This window comes from Oratosquilla oratoria, chromosome 36 (assembly GCF_046742065.1).
Source record: "Oratosquilla oratoria isolate Oo_2021 chromosome 36, ASM4674206v1, whole genome shotgun sequence".
NCBI classification, from domain to species: domain Eukaryota; kingdom Metazoa; phylum Arthropoda; class Malacostraca; order Stomatopoda; family Squillidae; genus Oratosquilla; species Oratosquilla oratoria.
In genome coordinates, this window is record NC_134812.1 from 4,381,797 (window position 1) to 4,400,363 (window position 18,567).

The following is an 18,567-nucleotide window of genomic DNA, read 5'->3' on the forward strand; positions in this document are numbered from 1 at the left end:
CCTGTTGGCATGCTCCTCCTTTGTAATCCCATAGTTTGTTCTGTTGGGGTGGTATTAGAACATCCACTTATTCTTAATGCTTTTTGTGTGGTTTGTAGCAGGAATGCAGTTCCAATTTTGTAGGTGCTGGGGCTCTGGAGGGCTTGGCAAAGGTATAACATCCCTATTATTTTTCTATATAGTATACCTACTGTATGCCACACAATGATTGACCATTTTGTGTTTGTACTTGCTAATTATGCAGTCGCTAATGATCCTGCAATAAATATAATTATCAAGCAAATAAAGAAAAAAGACACTTGCAGTGGAGCAAGCTCCAGTAGTGCTGCACCCCAGGTTTGTAAGGTTCTTTGGCATTTTGATTGTAGGAAATCATGTGGAGGTGTAGTTGTGATTCTTAGGAGCTGTTTGTACTGTGGTTAGTGTTTCTGATCAAAACCTGTTTGTTACCATCTTAATATATTTATTTTCTTGTTAATGTTAACTGTCTAGGTGTGAAGAATGTGTGCCCAGTGGTAGAAATTAGCCAGTCACATTTACTGCTGGATAATTCTTAGATTCATGATTGTCTGGGGAAAGCACTGATAATTCCTGAGGGAAGGCCACCATTGTCTTTGGTCTCAGCTTCCCCTAGAGACCAGCTATTGCCTTCTTGGGGTCACACTTTTGGGTGGAAAAAGGGGAAGGTGAGGAGGACTTGTATTGCTTGCCAAGTCTGGGTCTGAATCTATATTAAGGTCTTTCTTATGCAGTCACTTAAGCTACCAAGAACATCCAGACATACTTGGACAAACTAGAACAATGGTTAAGAAAAAATACCTACCAAGGTCTTTTTCCCCACGATTATTACGCTTAGACCATGAATCAATGAAATGTCCAACATCCTAACTCCAACTCGGTTGCTGACTACAAGAGATTCATTAACTCTTGCTCTTTTGAGCAAGTTCAAAGCCCTTTGTCTTATTAATGCTTCTTTGGTTACTGAAGAACCTCATTCTCTTTTCTAGTGTTTGGATTTTGGTTGTAATTCAAGGGTCCTTTAAAATTAGCCTTGAGTGAACTATGCACTAAATAAGACCAACACACTTTACAGTATTTTTTATTAACGTGTTTACAGTCTGAGACAAGCACTTGAGCAAAACCTTATCCCTCTCATTCCAAAAAGAACTTGCATACATGACTGACGACCCACATTGCCACAAGAACTGCCACACTATGGTTGATATCAAATAATGTGACAAGAACTATTGTCCATTACACTGGTGATGTATTGACTTATTGCTTGGTCTTACCATCACTAACAGCACTCACAGCCACTCCCAGTGTTTTTTGAAGTCAACTTTTGTGGCATTGAATCTGGTCACATGAGCTTGGCTGAGATTTTCTTCACAAAGGCTGTTGAACAGTTATTTTGCAGGTTTTTTTTCAATCTTAATACACTTTTGTCCTTTTTAATCCTCTTTCAAGCATTGTGCCAATTTTTCCTCATAATGGCTAACAGAATTTTTGTTCTCAATCTTTGCCAAGTTAAGTTACCAGATTAGTTATATCCTCGTAGTAATTCCTTGTAACATTTACACATAACCTTTCTCACTACCTCTTGCCTTGTCCATAGCTTGTTTTCTAAACAATCATTAACACTGGTAACTCAGTAAAAGATGACTACAGAAGTCCTTTACTACTGGTCAGACTTCAAAAGCGGTTTTCCTTTTAACCTGTGTAAGCAATATACTTTACAGAAATGTCAAGGAAACACAATGAACATAACTAAAAACACTAAAATTCACAGAACACAACACGCCAGCTGCATCCAATCATTTCCATTTTAATCTGCTATCCTTTGTGGCCATTGAGCAACTGAGGAAGCAGTATGACAGACATCTGGCACCACTATTTAACACTTGAGATCTGAACTTCCTAATGCAGCATGCATAACCTCTTCAACACAGTTTACTCACTCTGGTTAATGCTTCATAATTTTACTCGGTTAAGGGATCCTCTTGACCAAATAGGTTCTTGGTCAACTAAGATCCTGTTTTATTCAGGATTCCCCCTTTCAGCTGAATAAAACTGTGAACCATTAGCCAGAAAAGTGCATCACTGTTGAACAAGTTAACATGTTGGCCAGTTGCAGTAGTGTTAAATAGTGGACTGCACTGCCTCTCCTCACACATTACTAATATCATTTATCCTCATCCAGATTTCTCTAAAGCACTGCTAAGAAGACTTAACCCAAATGGTGTGTCAAGTCTCTCAACTGGTCAGTTGATACTTTGATAGTAAATGCTGGATAAATTGGTCTAGAAACGCATAGTAACCCAGTTTGGTCAGTATTGAAGGTAGTTAATCATATACAGATTGCATCTGGAATACCTTGCCATACTCAAGTTGACATAACCCATTATAAAATAAGGAAATTATTCAATCAATATAAAAAGAAATACCACGATGCACATCACTGAACTTACTGTAACCATTCATATAACAAAATATTACATTTACAGTATACTAATACTTTTATATACAACTTATTGTATGTTTAATCCTAATAACACAATGGCTATACATTATGAAGTAGCTACACATACACAATTTATGCATGGTACTGCTGACTGACTACTGTGTCCCATTTGGCTAAAGCATACGAGAACTAAATTGCTGACTAGTCTGAATTGGTTGTACATCTTGAACTTAGTCATTTTGACCTGAAAATTGGCATGGAATTTCATCCTTGTACCATTTCAGAGAATACACGATGATACACTCCCTTTGATTATAATCTCTGATTAATCCCTTACCCACAGTAACATACTATATGTATTTTGTTCTGGTTAAGGACTGGGTTTTATGGAGTAAAGGAGGCAAGCTCTGGGCTGAAGAGTCAACCAACTGAGACTTCAGTCTGGAGTTTTGTTCACTTGGCTGCATAGAATCGTCCAACCTGAGTGCAATCCATTAAGAGGTCACTGTGCTTAAGGGGTTTTATATTCTTAATTTGGATAATCGCTAGTTTGTGGTACTGAAGTTTGCTAGGCAAATCTGCAGGAGTCCCAGCCATAGGAATCCCAACCAAAGTATTGGAAACACTTATTGAACATTGAAAGCACTTGGAGTGTGAAGTCCCCTTCTGTAACTACTCCAACTGTTTGGACTCCAGTTTTGCCCTGTTTAAGGTGGTGTACTGATAAAGTCTGTGGACTCGGTAGCAATTTGTACCAGGAACTAGATGCATACATACATATACCAAGGGCTTTTTCCCCCTTACAAGAGAGGTAGCCAAAGTCAAAGGCATAAATCCACTCCCACCCATTTCATCCCCATTTACATTATGACAACTGTGGAAACTGTTTCTTTCAGAACCCTCATTTCATTCCATGATTAAGCCACAGCACAATCCATGCTTTGCATAACTCTACTGATGTCTATTCTGTTGCCTGTCACAACAATAAGTGAAACTCGAAACCAAAATAAAAACCACAAAATATTGCCACAGATACCACATACCTGAGTACATTTTCATGCCCACTGAACAAAATATATAAATAAATTACAAATATTTTGGCAAGTGTATATATGAATATATATATTTCTATGTATATATATTTATTTGTATTTACATATTTGTCTGATTTTGAAAATCTGAGGTCAATATAGAAATAAACTTATGCCCTCCCCAGGTATCAAGGCGGAAGTGTACCTTACATCCTGTGTGCAATACGAGTACATTGGCATGACTGGCAGTCATTGGCTAAACACCAGCTTTAAGTATCATAAAATGGTCTCTTCAATATTAGTAGGGTCCATAATAAGCAGACTACAAATTGCCAGAGAAAAAGAAAAAGAAATGCCATATGTAAAATAACTATGCAACAAATTTTACATCACACAACTGTAGAGCAGGACTGAAGATTATTTTCCCCCCCCATTTCAGTTTTGTTAACCTTCAACAAAGCAATGTCAAATCCTTTAATTACTATTTTAATTTCATACACATGAGTATATCAGTCAAGCTGTGAAAAATACATAAAACTGTAAATGTGTTGTATGTCTTCAGACATACATTTTCTTAATTTTTAATGCAATACTGTCCAGATTTTGTCTTGTGCACATTTACATGGTCCTGTCTTCCTTTAAATAATGAAGAAAAGGAAGACATGATTATAAAGACAAATGTTTTGGCTTTAAGACTGGACATAGCTCTTACATTTTGATCCCAGATGCCTAATTCAAATTGTAGGGTTCTACAACATGAACCAATACAGTACAGCAGTGACAACTTGTATTAACCATTTGCAACGATTAGCCAATGAGTACAGGTGCTGGCTATAACAATTACAGGAAAGACTGAAGGCAGAAGAAGCAACCTTACACCACTAAGGTCAATGCCTAATGCATGACATCTGCACACCCTAATTTGTTGGTGCAACCTCTGCCGATTTGTGGTCAAGTCTGCATCACTTCTGTCTTTCATGCAGGTTTACATCACGATATGTTGGAATGGCACTGTATTTCCCCCACTCCCTCAATTCCTGAACTATTATGGACTAAAGCCTAGGTGGGGGGCTCTACTACCGTTGTGGCTTTATGTGCAGTAGCTGATCTTGTATACGTTTCCTAAGAAGGTCATATTTATCACATATTTGACATCTATACTCCTCTTCTTCTCGATCCAATATACGCAGGAAGTTGCTCAGCTCTGGTAAAGTGAATGCTTCCCACTGCAAAAAATAAATAACTTATCATAATATATCAATAATGAAATTGTGGTTATTTTACCTTCACCTACAGTTAAATGCAATTTTTGTGAGATTACTAAGGTTACATTGTAATGGCTCTAATTTACATTATGAAGTCCCCCAAAAGAAATACATACATACATATACCAAGGCTTTTTTCCTCCTTACAAGGGGGGTAGCCAAAAAGAAAAAGGCATAAAATCATTCCCACCCATTCCATCCCTGAATACACTCCACACCCCTCCACCCTCCCTCTTATCTTAGCACTTCCTGAATGACGGGTCATCCCTGCACCTTGTCCACTGCCCATACAAGGGAGATAGTCAAAGGCATAGTTCCACTCCCACCCATTTCATCCCCACTCCCATTTACTACTCCCTCTTGGCTCTTCCTGGATGACTGGTTATCTCTGCATCTCGCCCAATGCCCTGGGTCAAAAGTAATGCACCAAGACACAGCCCATTCATTGCAAGGCCATTTCATTTAATTGGCAACCCCCTGATAAAATAATATAATTTACAATAACCACTCCTTACTAACCTCCGTATTCCATGCCCTCTCCCATCCTTGCATCACAGTATTGTCTATACACAGCCATTTTCAGTGCACCCCTGCATGCTCCCTACCTTGCTCAAAGCCCTTTTCACCTGTCCATCTGTGACGTTTATCTATTCTTATCTGCTGGACTCCCCTCTCCTTCCAATACATATTCTTATTACTTTGAATTTGTTTTTGGTCATACCCTTCCCCAATTTTACATCATCTCTCCTTTTTGCTTCCTTTATCTTATATTTTGTTTCTCTTCTTTTGTCTTTGTACCTGTCATATGTTTCTCTCATCCTACTTTGCAGCCAATCCCTGAATGCTCGCTACCTCCTTCATTTCATCATTCTACCACTCACTCCCCTTCTTTCTATTCCCTCTCATCCACCTTGTTCCACTGAATGAGTGAATGGCACCAAAACAAAACTCACACTAATACAATACAGGGTGATCTATAAAAGGCCCTATCATGACTCCATGGGGTAGGCTGACAACCTCATTTCTCATCCTTGCTCAACAGACCCTCTCTTGACCTCTCATCACCAAACAATCCACAAACTTCACCTTCAAACTCTTACAAATATCTCCACAGACTTATCCATGCACACCTGACCTTCTTGACTTATGGTCTATAATGCCAGACATAACTACTTCCACTTCTTTCACCAAGCCAACTATATTAAGCATTTTACTTGAATAACCTATATATTCAAACCCTTGCGATAGTAACCTCCTTTCTCACCTTCCTCCACAAGCAATGAATTCTTTACCCTATCTTCTTTCCACACTTTTTGAGAAACAAAATAAGCTTTTATCCAAAATATAATCATCCGTACCATGACACCTGATGTGGCACCCCAGAATTTCACAATCCCACAGACCAATGACATGAACCTGAATGAAATGATCTTATGTGATGGATGTCAGAGAACCATCTACCAGCTGCCAGTCCTCAACACCCATTAATATCCACCTCCATATCAACTATCACCGTCTATCCTCCCCTTTTTACATAAGGAGAGCTGACAATAAGTGACTGCTCTCTTATGAATACAAGCTAGTGATAAACTCCTGCACTAGTACAACACAAACATTAATTAAAAATTCTCAAAGATCTATGGGATGGTTTGAGGACCACTGCTAGCTGTTATGGGGCTGTGGGCTTTCAGTCCGTGAAATTTGAGGCAACAGTTATTATTACCATCTTGCTCTCACATTCACCTGCATGCTAAAAATTGATCCACACCTCCCATCTGACTCCATGAACTCAAAATGGTTCTCAATATTGGTGTGATATTGTTCTCAAGTATGGAAGCACTGGTGCATTGTCAGCAATGAAATATAATGTTGCATAAATAAACCTAGATTCAACAGCATAACAATAAAAAATTTAGTTGCACAAGTAGCATACACATCGTATCATTATGTTGCATCCTAGCCAGACTGACTGTTGCATTGTAATTAATTAATTACGGTTTCAAGTTTCACTAAGTGGAAAACCCACAGGCATTGGTCCCTGGAACCTCTCAAACACCTCTAGAAAGAAACTTTAGACTGTCGCCCGTGTTGTATTAGTGTGGGAATGTTTCCATATTACAAGCTCAAAGTGGAAGGGGAACAGTCACCAGATGTAAGCTCTGTATGTAGGAAAAGATGCAAGAAATACAACTGAAATCGAGTGATAAATAGATACAGATAGATCCTGGGCCCAGTCCTAATACTAAGTGTCAGCTCCTTAGGAATGCACTCCCTGATGAGTAATGAAAATGGGCAGCTGTTTTGTCCATCTTGCAAGAGGACCACATGTACCTGTCATTGGTCCCTGCTGATCATAATAACTTTGGAAGTTTTTCTACCTTTCCTGCAAAAAATGTTGATCTATGATTATGGAAGTACCTCCGGTATAAAATTGTCTGATTACCAGGTCTGCCTACCTGAATATCTGCTGTATCATTTTCCTGAAGAACCAGTCTCTTGTTGGATAAACCTTGTGCACTCCAGTTCAGGGCTAGAACAAGTGGACACTCCTGGTCACCTAAACGACGCAGTTTGGCTGGTAAAGAAAAAAAAATGAGATACTGAAAATTCTGCCATTTTGTGCTATGAATAGCAAATTACCGGTAAGACTTAATTAAATAATGTTTGTACATACATACATACATATACCAAGGCTTTTTCCCCCTTCCAAGGGAGGTAGCCAAAAAGGGAAAGGCACAAAAACACTCCCACCCATTTCATCCCCAAATACACTCCACACCCCTCCCACCCTTCCTCTCATCTGAGCACCTCCTGGATGACGGGTCATCCCTGCACCCCGCCCACCGCCCTGGGTCAGAAGCAGTGTCGCAAGACACAGTACATCCACAGCAAGGCCGCTTCATTTAATCGGCGACCCCCCCCTCTCCGTCCCCCTTTGCATATAAGGAGAGGACGGGGAGAAATCCCTTCGGGCTGCGTCAAAATTTACTCACACATACTACCCCACCCCCCACCCCCCCGCCCATTCCTCCTCATGCAGTCACAACATCATCCATATACAACCATTCTCCACTCACCTCTGTCTTCCGTCCTCTCCCTTCCTTCCTCAACAGACATTCCCCTCTTCCCCAAAGCCCCCTTCACCCCATCCATCCACCTCATCCTAGGACGTCCCCTCATGTTCACTCCCTCCACATCTGCCTTCCATACCTCTTTTACTAGTCTTTCTTCACTCATTCTTTCCATGTGTCCAAACCATCCTAATATTCTTTCATCAACTCTCTCTCCCAAATCCTTTTTCACCCCTGTTCTCCTCCTCACCTCCTCATTTCTCACTCTATCTAGCCTAGTAACCCCCGCCATACTTCTCAGACACCTCATCTCAAACACATTCAAACTCCTTCTCTCTTCTTCTCTTATGTTCCACGTTTCTGCCCCATACAGTGCTGTTGGCACAATCACTCCTTCATACAGTCTACTCTTCGCATCCATTCCCAAATGTCTATTTCTCATTACACTCTTTAAACCACCAAGGCATTTACTCGCTTCTCTCAATCTACATTCTACCTCCACCTTCACTCCACCTTTTCCTGCTACACTTGCACCCAAGTATCTAAAGAAATAATGTTTGTGAGTAGCCCAAACAGATATTGCATAAACATGTATGCAGTAAACCCTTGCTATACCGAACCTTACCGAATTATGGCTATATTGACCTTAGCGAGACATACAGACTTTGTCTAATATATAGAACAAGGTCTGTAAATGCAAGGTTTGGTATGGATGGCAGGTCCATGGAAATTTGAATTATTATATAAGTATGTACAGTACCTATGTTTGGCTATAACAACCAAACTTTCCCCAATTAGTTTGATATATTGAGGGTTTATTGTATATAACATACATACCAATGGCTCTTTCCTCCTTTTAAGAGGGATTTAGTTAAAGTACTTACCCACATCATATACATAACCCATTTAAAAATAACCCTTCCCATTTCAGGACTTCAGGGATGAAAAGTCACCCTGTTCCGCTCCAGACTTCTTGGGTCAAAAGCAATCCAATGAAGCACAATTCTTCCACAGTAGAGCCTGATAGGCAAAACTAGTACACCTTCATTGCTTCATCATAAACTACTAAAAATATACTAGTCTGAAGATAATGGACAATACAATTTTCTTAACTGACCCAGTACATACATACGTATACCAAGGGCTTTTTCACCCTTACAAGGGAGGTAGTCAAAGGGCATAAATCCACTCCCACCAACATACTCAACTCCCATACATACCGAATACTGACCCAATAAGGATCTAAAATGATCTTGCTGACACATCATTCAATTCACGAAAAAGAATAAAATATGATTTTAAACTAAACTAAACTTAACATTTTCCATTCATTCCAAGACCTCACTTAAGATGGAAAAATAAAAATAAAAATAAATTGTGGCTCATCACCACAAATACTTTCTCCTGCACTTAACCCTTAGGGGAGGGGTGACTGTGCCAATAGCACTATGGTGCAGATGCATGGAACATAAGAGAGGAAGAGTTTAAATGTGTTAAAGATGAAATGTTTGAGAAGTATGGTAGGGGTCAATAGGGTGTTCACTCCATCCACCTCTGCCTTCCATACTACTTTTACTAATCTTTCTTCACTCATTCTTTCCACGTGTTCAAACCGTCCTAATACTCTTTCATCTCCTCACATCCTAGTTAGGATGTGAAGAGGAGAGTGGGGGTGGAAAAGGAGTTGGGAGATAGGGTTAATGAAAGTGTACTAGGATGGTTTGGACACATGGAGAAGAAAGATTAATAAAAGAAGTATGGAAGGCAGAGGTGGATGGAGTGAACAGGAGGGAGTAACCAAGGATGAGACAGATGGATGGGGGTAAAAAGGGGCATCAAGAAAGGGGGGATGTCTGTCGAGGAAGGAAGGGAGAATCCAGAAGATAGGGGTGAGTGGAGAATGGTTGTGTATGGATGATGCTGTGATGTATGGAAGGGAGTGGGTGGGGATGGTATTTTGACACAGCCCGAATGAATGTTTCCCCATCTCTTTTTCTGCATGAGGAGATGGAGAGGGAGGTTCATCAATTAAATGAAGTGACTTTGTTGTGGATGTGCTGTGTCTTGCTGCATTGCTTCTGACCCAGGGCAATGGAAGGGTGACCTGTTATCCAAGAAAAGTCAAGGAAAGAGGGAGGGGTGGTGAATGGGAGTGGAGTAGGTGGAGATGAAACAGATGGGAGTGAAATTATGCCTTTTGACTTTGACTACCTCACTTGATATTGGGAAAAAGCCCTTGGTGTATATATATATATGTGTATACCACTTTTATTCCTTCAGTATTTAAAAAAATTAGTACTGGGTTGGCAGACAGGGATGGAGGGGTGAACTATTTTAAGTCACACACACAAATACTCCCCAATTTTGAACACCCTGTTGCCCAATTAGATCAGATATGGGAGTGACTACTGTGGTCCAAAGTTTGCCAGAACAAAAAATTAAAAGAATTTAATTAAGGCAATGGAAACTTAAGTGGAAACTCACCTTTGGCAGACTGTGCGGTATCGTAAGTTCTCTCATACAGAGCAAACTTCTGTGGATTGTCTACTACTTTGAACTTTCTTAGCAGAGCCACAATAACCTCCCCAGTCGTCGTTTTGCTGTTGAGGGAAGTTGGTATCAATAGTATTGGAGGACAGTACAGGGAATATGGTTAAGCTTTTGTTATTGGTATTACCAATCTTGTTTCTGGAGGTGTGCTATAATTAACTTATTTTGTTACTGGAACATACATAGAACACACTAAAGCACCACACAATACTCAGAGTATACCAACAATGGTTTGACAACATCTCAGATGACACATGCCCACTCTCCGGCTGCCTCACGTACAACCACACACATACTTACGGACTGCACAGCACTGGCATAACAAACATAAACACAACATATCTGGGGATGAGGATCTCTGCCAGGAGCTAGAGAGAACAATCTGTTTCCTCTGTATCTAGTGTTGTAACTTGCTGACACTGCAGGCTACTCAGTGAAAAATAACATGAACCTACATCCACCCATTTCAGGCAACACTGCTAAATTTTTTCTCTGCAAGACCAATGGGCCAACTCAGTGGCCCTACCAGGGCACTGAGTCATCTGAACTATATTCAAGACAATAAATTGACTGATTAAAATCTGACTTTTATGTAGTGCCTTACTTATGCCCCCAAAAATTGATATACAAATACCTCTACTTGATTTGTATCCTGTAGTCAATACAAAGGATTACAAAGGAGCATGCTGACAGGAGACCTTTTGGTCCATAACTAGGTCAGATTCCCCCCCCCAAAAAAAAAAAATATATATAATAATGATGATAAATAAATAAAAATTATAATAATATAAATTGTGATGTGATGTGATATGGTTTAACATCACCCCCCCCCCCCCTCCCCCTATCAGGAGGCTAGGACAGTGCCTCTCACAGAGGGCTTTGTGGTGTGGAATTTAATGAACCATGCCCTTGGTTCAACTTCGCCGGTGGCAGGATTCAAACCGCCCTCACCTTGACCGCCGCGAGTAACGACGCCCTAACCCGCTCACCCAGCGAGCTTCCTTTATATGTGAATAATATAAATATAATAATATAAATAGTAATAAATACAATAAATGCATAGGTATAGTTAAATGATAAACAGGTAAATAGTAAATAATAATACCTCCTTATGCTGTGCTCGTGTGCTACTTCCTAATTGTATGAGTGTGTGTGCACTTGTAGGATCACTTGGAACCCAAAAACCATCCACATACACTACTTGATTTGCCTCCCCTTCCTCTCTTAATTTCCTTCCAAAATATCTTTTTATTACTTTTAAAATTTTCTGTCACAATCTTACCCCATTTCACATCTGCTCTCCTTCTTGCTTCCTTTATTTCAAGCTTTACCTCTCTTCTCTTTTCTTTGTACTTCTCATGATTCTCTCATCCTATTTTACAAATCTGTGAATGCTCGTTTCTTTTCTTCTAAAATCTTCTTTGCTTCATCATCCCATCACTCACTACCCTTCCTCCTATTTCCCCGTCCTCCTTGTTCCACACGCCATCTTTATATATATGTATGTATATGTATGTGTGTATATATATATATATATATATATATATATATATATATATAAATATATAAGTGGTTGAGATTTTAATGATTCTTTTACAATTAAAAACAAGCCTCCACTCAAAAAAGGATGCTGATCAATTTTAATTTCTACCATCCCCCTTTGAACCTCTTCTTTACCATCTCTATAACCCTAACTCTTCGGTGCGATACAGTCCTCAGGGATAGAAGTGACGGTTATCGGCAATGAAATACAAAACAACTGCAGTGGTACCTGGTGACATGGATGGCCTTGACAGCATCTCTAGGCATGTAGAAAGAGGTGAGCGTCTTCTCCACCGTCCGATCCTCCTGCAGGATGTCATAGATGGATGGAGGTCGAGTCCCAGCGACAATGTTGATGGGCCGACTCAGGTTGAGGTGCACACGTATGCAACCCCGGAAGCTGCCGTCCTGTTCCTGTGTGACAAAATAATCGTCATAAGTGCCTGGTAGCCGAAACATCCGTCATAAACAAAATTACCTTGAGGGGATGATATCCACAAGGATTTGGCTACAGCAGTCAGTCACTTAATCAGTTCCTCCAGTGTCTCTCATTTATGGAGGACCCACAGCTCTTCAATGGCTACCAGGTGGGTCCATAAGTCACTCAAGGACTAAAGCTACATAACCACAATCTCATTTTCCAGTTCAAAGATGAGGGACCCATCCCTAGTAATCTCCCAGGCAGACACCCAACCTACCACCCTCCCAACATGACTGACTCCATGTCCCTTGTTGCCACAATTGGAGGTGACCCTGTGAATGGGGTTGACATAAGTATATGAATAAAATAACAGAAAAATGTGGGGGAAAATAATCATTCTGTCACCTTCTCGATGTTGCCCAAGATGTATTCCATCAGACCCGTCTTGAGGGTCATTCCGTACTTGACTGTGAATACTTGGCTCTCTGCCATGGCTCTCTGGCTGTCGGTCTGTCTGTCTCCACGAAGATGGTATAGGGGAGGAAGAGGAGGTGCAGGTGTTGGAAGAGGAGATGCAAGAAGAGGAAGAGGTATATGATGAGGATGTGTATGATGACAAGAAGATGCAAGAGGAGGAGGAGGAGATTATAAGAAGAGGTAGATGAAAGTTAGTGGAAAACGAAGAGTAGATAATAATAAAGAACGACGAGTAGGAAGAGATGGAAGGGAGCAGCTAGGGTTGGAAGAAGAGAATGAGGAAAGGAACAGGTATATAAGTGGGAGGTGGTAATGAGAAAAGAAGAGGAGGTGTAAGAGGTAGCGGAGGAAGAAGAGGAGGTGTAAGAGGTAGCGGAGGAAGAAGAGGAGGTGTAAGAGGTAGCGGAGGAAGAAGAGGAGGTGTAAGAGGTAGCGGAGGAGGAGGAATGTGGGTTGAGAACTAACGGTTCTTCACCACGACCCTCTGCTAGGACTTCGTGTCCATCTCCACTTCGACCCAAATTCGCGTCCAAGTCTCGAAGATACAACTTCTCTTCGCTACGACTCTTCTCCAAGTTACGACCTCGTAATTACGATTCCCGGCCTCGATGTCGGTGCAGGTGCTCGGTGCCAAGTGCGACTGGCCCTGGGAGGTGTGCGCAAAGGGCAAGAGAAGCTGTCCCGACGCAGCGCTATCGCAGGAAGTCCACCACAACTCTGACGCAGATGATAACTGCTCCCATTCTTTGAGCTTGACGAAAATTGTGTTCTCTTCTCGTCAAAGTTAAAAATGACTACTACAGCTACTACTACTAAAATGATAACTACTACTAATAACAATAAAATAATGATTATAATAATACCAATACATAACAGAACTATATAAAATCAATAACAGTAACAAAATTATCAATAATTGCAAAACGATAATGATAATAATAATGATAATAATAATTAATAATAATAATGATAATAATAATTAATAATAATAACAAATGTGTTAACATTCAACGCGAAACATGGAAAAAAAATTCCCAACGCGTCCCATACGACGATATGGCGTCATGTCGCATCGTCGTGTAGAAAACCGCTTCAGGGTCTACTTTTGTATATACTGTATATTTTCTCTAGTGCCGGGTGATTTTATTCACAAGAGGGAAAATTCCTGGGATGTAAAGAATGAAAATTTGCGTCGATTAATCTTTACATGACAAATCCTGTGATGCAATACCAACAAAATGTAATCGCCTGCAAGGGGTGGACCGTGGAGAGGGAGTCCATGTGTCCTGGGGCGGCAATTCTAGTCTGGGCATGCCGACCGCAAGGCTGACAAAATAATTATAATAAAAAAATAGGTCAAAGCACCCCCCGAATATTTTACCGTAATATACGAATTTTGCGTTAGAATCAGCAGAATATGAAATATTTCCCCCTTATTCTTTCTGCAATGGGGACATTAAATAATACTTTAAAAATATGTTTAATTATTTTGCACGCCAATAGCTATAATAGGCAGTAAGGAATGGTGGAGATGGGAAGTGGTGATAGGGGGTTCTGCATAATTAAGATATACAAGTCGAGTAACGCACCCAAAGGCTTAATCAAGATTTCTCTCACTTTCTGAATAAAATCGCTGGGCGGCACAATTAAAAAATACACAAATCGAGTAAGGAGCATTTTCGTTGATGTAGTGGTTAACGTCACCAGCTACCATGCTGCAAACCTAAGATTAAGTCACTTTCTGACCTTGAAATATATCAAAATACTACAAACAGTTACTATTCCAATTGAGCAAAGGAATGGTGTGTTTGTGAGAGATTCACCAAGGTATTGGATCACGTGTTGGACTCGTGATCGTCAGCTATTTCCCTCTCGGAAGAGAGCTCAGAGCACATATATGACCGACCCATGGGTAATGCTGTGACTTTACACGCACACACACACCCAACTCCCTCACGAGAATTGGAGTAACGACTCCCAGCACAGCGATACTGAAATTATTCAGCCTTGGGCGGGATTTGAACCCGGACCGCCGTAGTGGCGGCCGCGAACGCTACCGCTACGTGTGCGTGTGTGTGTATGTTTACGGTCACAGTATTCCCCAACTCTAAAGATCTCACCGGGAAAGTAACAAACGTCGACCAAGCACGTGATCCAAACCCTCCACCCAACCCCTCGGGCGCCTCAAGGACCTTCCTGTAGGCGACGTGGCCGAAGCGAGACTTGCCTTTGTGATCTGGAGCCCCTGGGAGGAGGCGTTGTACTTGGCCACCCACTCCTCCAGCTGGTCGCTCCCCACCAGGTGGGACTGGAGGCGTGTGGCACTCTTCCGTAGTGTAGACACCTGAAGAGGAAGAAAACTGTTATCTTCTTATACATATACACAAACTCCTCCTACTTCCCTGCCACCCCGTCTCCTCAACCTGTCAATACAGTTGTTGTAGATGCAACCCCAGGCGAACGACATCCGGTCACCGGAACGAGCCGGGGATATGTGTGTCAACTTTGATTACTTTTCATCCATTTTTTCCAATTAAGGTAAGTTTACGATTAAGTACTATTCTCCTCCTCCTCCCCCTTCTCTTCATCGTCCTCGCCCTCCTCCTCCTCCTACTACTACAAGCCATTGACAGAAACACTCACATTATAAAACAACCCAACGTTTCTTCCCAGAGAGGTCATAAAAAGGCTCAAGGAACGTTGCCAGTCACTGCAGGTCTGCGGGTTTCTAGATGATGAAACTCGAAGCAACAGATATTACTGCAAAGGCCTCAATCTTCCGTTTAGGGGGTTGTTGAAGCAAATCTTACATCTGTCCTGACTACGTGTTTATATACATATATATACATATATATACATATATATATATATATATATATATATATATTCTCTTCAACGTGGTTTTACAGAGGGTGGGTTAACTTAAATACACTAAGGAGATACATAAAGGGGACATGGAGAAGTAAGCATACTAGTGCGTGGTCCGTTTGAGCCGTAATTATATATTTCTTCCAGACGACACCAAAATAATACATAATTACCCTAACAGCATTAAATAAAATGTAAATGTCCACCAAAGGCAGGCACCAAAGGTCTAAAGATATTAGCACTCCAGGCGTCTATAAAATTCCATGCCGAAACTGTTCTAAAGTGTACTGGGACCAAACAGGAAATAACCTTCCCACTAGGATCAGGGCGCATAAACATTCAATGAAATAAGCCCAAAAAAACTGAGCAGTATTCCTCCATACTGCTGAATTAAATCACCGAATGGACTGGGGCAAGACTTATTTAATTTACAAATCACACTGTAACTACAGAAGATAAATTGTTGAGTCCTCCGTGATCAAACTACCTAATTTTAATACTTTAAAAGGACAATAGTCCTCCGACGGCATTACCAATTTGGCCGTCAACAATATTATACGTCAAGTTGTCCGCCCAGACCTGAACCTATCAACTGTCGTTCAAACATTTGACCCAGGGTCAATTTGACCTTGGGGTCATCACGAGTTGGGCTCAAACGGACAACGCATTAGTATTCTTACTTCCCCATATTATCTCCTCTTAGTATATATTTAAGTTAACCCACCTTCTGTAAAACCACGCCGAAGAGGATCACAGCTGGTGATCGCAATATACACATCTTGAAACGTATCTTTCTTTTCTCCGATAGTGGGATATTCAGTATATATATATATATTCATATATATATATAAACACGAAAATACGAACCCCGTGTCGTAAATGACGACTAAACGGGGACGTAGCGTGAAGGACTACTGTTTTGAATCGGCTAACCCCCTTATAAGCGGATTTAGGACTTTTATACAGCATATTCGTCAATAACTTCTTTGACAACCTTTGCCAATATATCCTCCATCGACGACAAACCCACAATATTCTATTGAGTGAAATGCAAAATTATGATGTTTTGCAAATACTGAGGTAAAAAACATAGTGGAGAGCTGATGGTGGAGATGTGTTTAGAGAGTTAATGATAAGTAACACAGTGTTTTAAAAAGTCAAGCATAAGTACACATGGGAGAAGGTGGTGGACAGAAGCATGGCTGATAAGGCATTATAGGACTATGTAGTGGTATCCAAAACAAGAGAAGGAAGAATTCTGGATGCCCATGTTTTTTGAGTAGAGTGGGGACATATCGGATCATTTTTTGGTGGAAGGTAAGTTGAGAGTGGCGGATAGGTGGAGAAAGAGGAAAAAGGTGGAAGGTACAGAGGTGATGTGAGTAAACTGTTTAAATGAGAAGGAAAAGGAGGAGGGGTACAGGGAGAAACTGAGAGAAGCGTGGGAGGTGGTGAAGGATAGAGATAGAAGTGGAAGAGGAATGGGAGTGTTTCAAGTAGATTGTAGGTCAACTCGTCCCCGGTCAACTGGTCCCCGGTCAACAGGTCCCCAAAACTTCTCCCCTAGGAAAATTGGTCCCTGAATGGCAAACTGGGTGGTCAACTCGTCCTCGAAATAAATTTTCTAATAACTGTCCTAAAGTGTTCTAATAACTGTCCTAATGTGTTCTTACCTTTCAAGTAAGGAGTGATAAGGTGTACAAAGATGGTATGTGGAACAAGGAGGATGGGAGGGAATAGAAGGAAGGGTAGTGAGTGGTGAGACGATGAAGTGAAGAAGGTAGTAGAGGAGTAGTGAGCATTCTGGGACTGGTTGCAAAGTAGGATGATAGTAACATATGAGAAGTACAAAGAAAAATTAATAGAAGCTAAATATAAGATAAAGGAGGCAAAAAGGAGAGTAGATGTGAAATATGGAAGGAGTATGACAAAATATTGAAAGTAAAAAAAAAAAATGTTTTGGAAGGAAATTAAGAGAGGAAGGGGAGGTGAGTCAAGCAGAGAAGAACAGGTAAAAGGCACAGGTACACAGATGTTAACATAAGAAGAGGCAGTAAGGGGAAGATGTAGAGGAGGATAGGTAGGGATTTGTGGTAGTAGTGGGAGACGCTACGGAAATGACGGTGATGGGAGAGGAAAATGGAGAGAAAAAAAAGATGAGGTACAAGTATTTTTGAAAATGATGAGAGTAGGTAAGGCACCTGGGTTACATGGGTGTCATGCGGAATATGTGAAGAAGGGAGGTAAATAGTGGACTGGCTGGTGAGGTTATTTAATGTGTGTCTAAGGGAGGGTAGAGTGCCAGAGGACTGGAGGGGTGCCTGTATAGTTTCACTTTACAAAGGAAATGGGGACAAAGGTGATTGTAGTAATTTTAGATAGATCAGTTTGTTGAGTGTAGTTCGGATGGCTTATGGGAGAGTTTTAATCGAGAAGATTAGAAGAGGAACAGAGGGAGTAATTGGTGAGTAGTGTGGTTCTAGGAAAGGTAGAGGTTGTGTGGATCAGATTTTTGTGGTAAGGCAGATCTTTAAAAAATGCCTCAGCAAAGGGTAAGGATTTTTGGAGGCCTTTATGGAGTTGGAAAAAAGCATATGACAGGGTAGACAGGATGGTACTGTGGAAGCTATTATAGATATATGGGACTGAGGGAAAGCTGAAGGCAGTCGAGTTTTTACAACAATACCAGAGCCTGTGTTAGAATAGGATATGGGGAGAGCTAGTGGTTTGAGTTAAAAGTGGATCTGCGACAGGAATGTGTTATGTCGCCATGGCTATTCAATGCGAACACAGATGGGGTGGTGCGGGACAGGAGAATGGAGAGGGTTAAAGAAAATGGAGAAAAGTGGGAGGTAAGCCAGTTGTTGTTTGCTGACGACAA

The 18,567-nt window shown here is 40.9% G+C and overlaps 1 protein-coding gene across 1 annotated transcript in view; it reads right to left on the reverse strand.

The window, feature by feature from the left end:
* Positions 1 to 1,085: 1,085 nt before the first annotated feature.
* LOC143018875 (uncharacterized) overlaps positions 1,086 to 18,567 on the reverse strand; it is a 37,214-nt gene continuing 19,732 nt past the window's right edge. The window contains exons 3-7 of the mRNA XM_076174429.1: positions 15,046 to 15,162; positions 12,150 to 12,334; positions 10,313 to 10,428; positions 7,214 to 7,332; positions 1,086 to 4,718 (exon numbers count right to left, since the gene is read on the reverse strand). Coding sequence (XP_076030544.1) covers positions 4,569 to 4,718; positions 7,214 to 7,332; positions 10,313 to 10,428; positions 12,150 to 12,334; positions 15,046 to 15,162 — 687 coding nt within the window. The 3' untranslated portion in view covers positions 1,086 to 4,568. The remainder of the gene's footprint in view (positions 4,719 to 7,213; positions 7,333 to 10,312; positions 10,429 to 12,149; positions 12,335 to 15,045; positions 15,163 to 18,567) is intronic.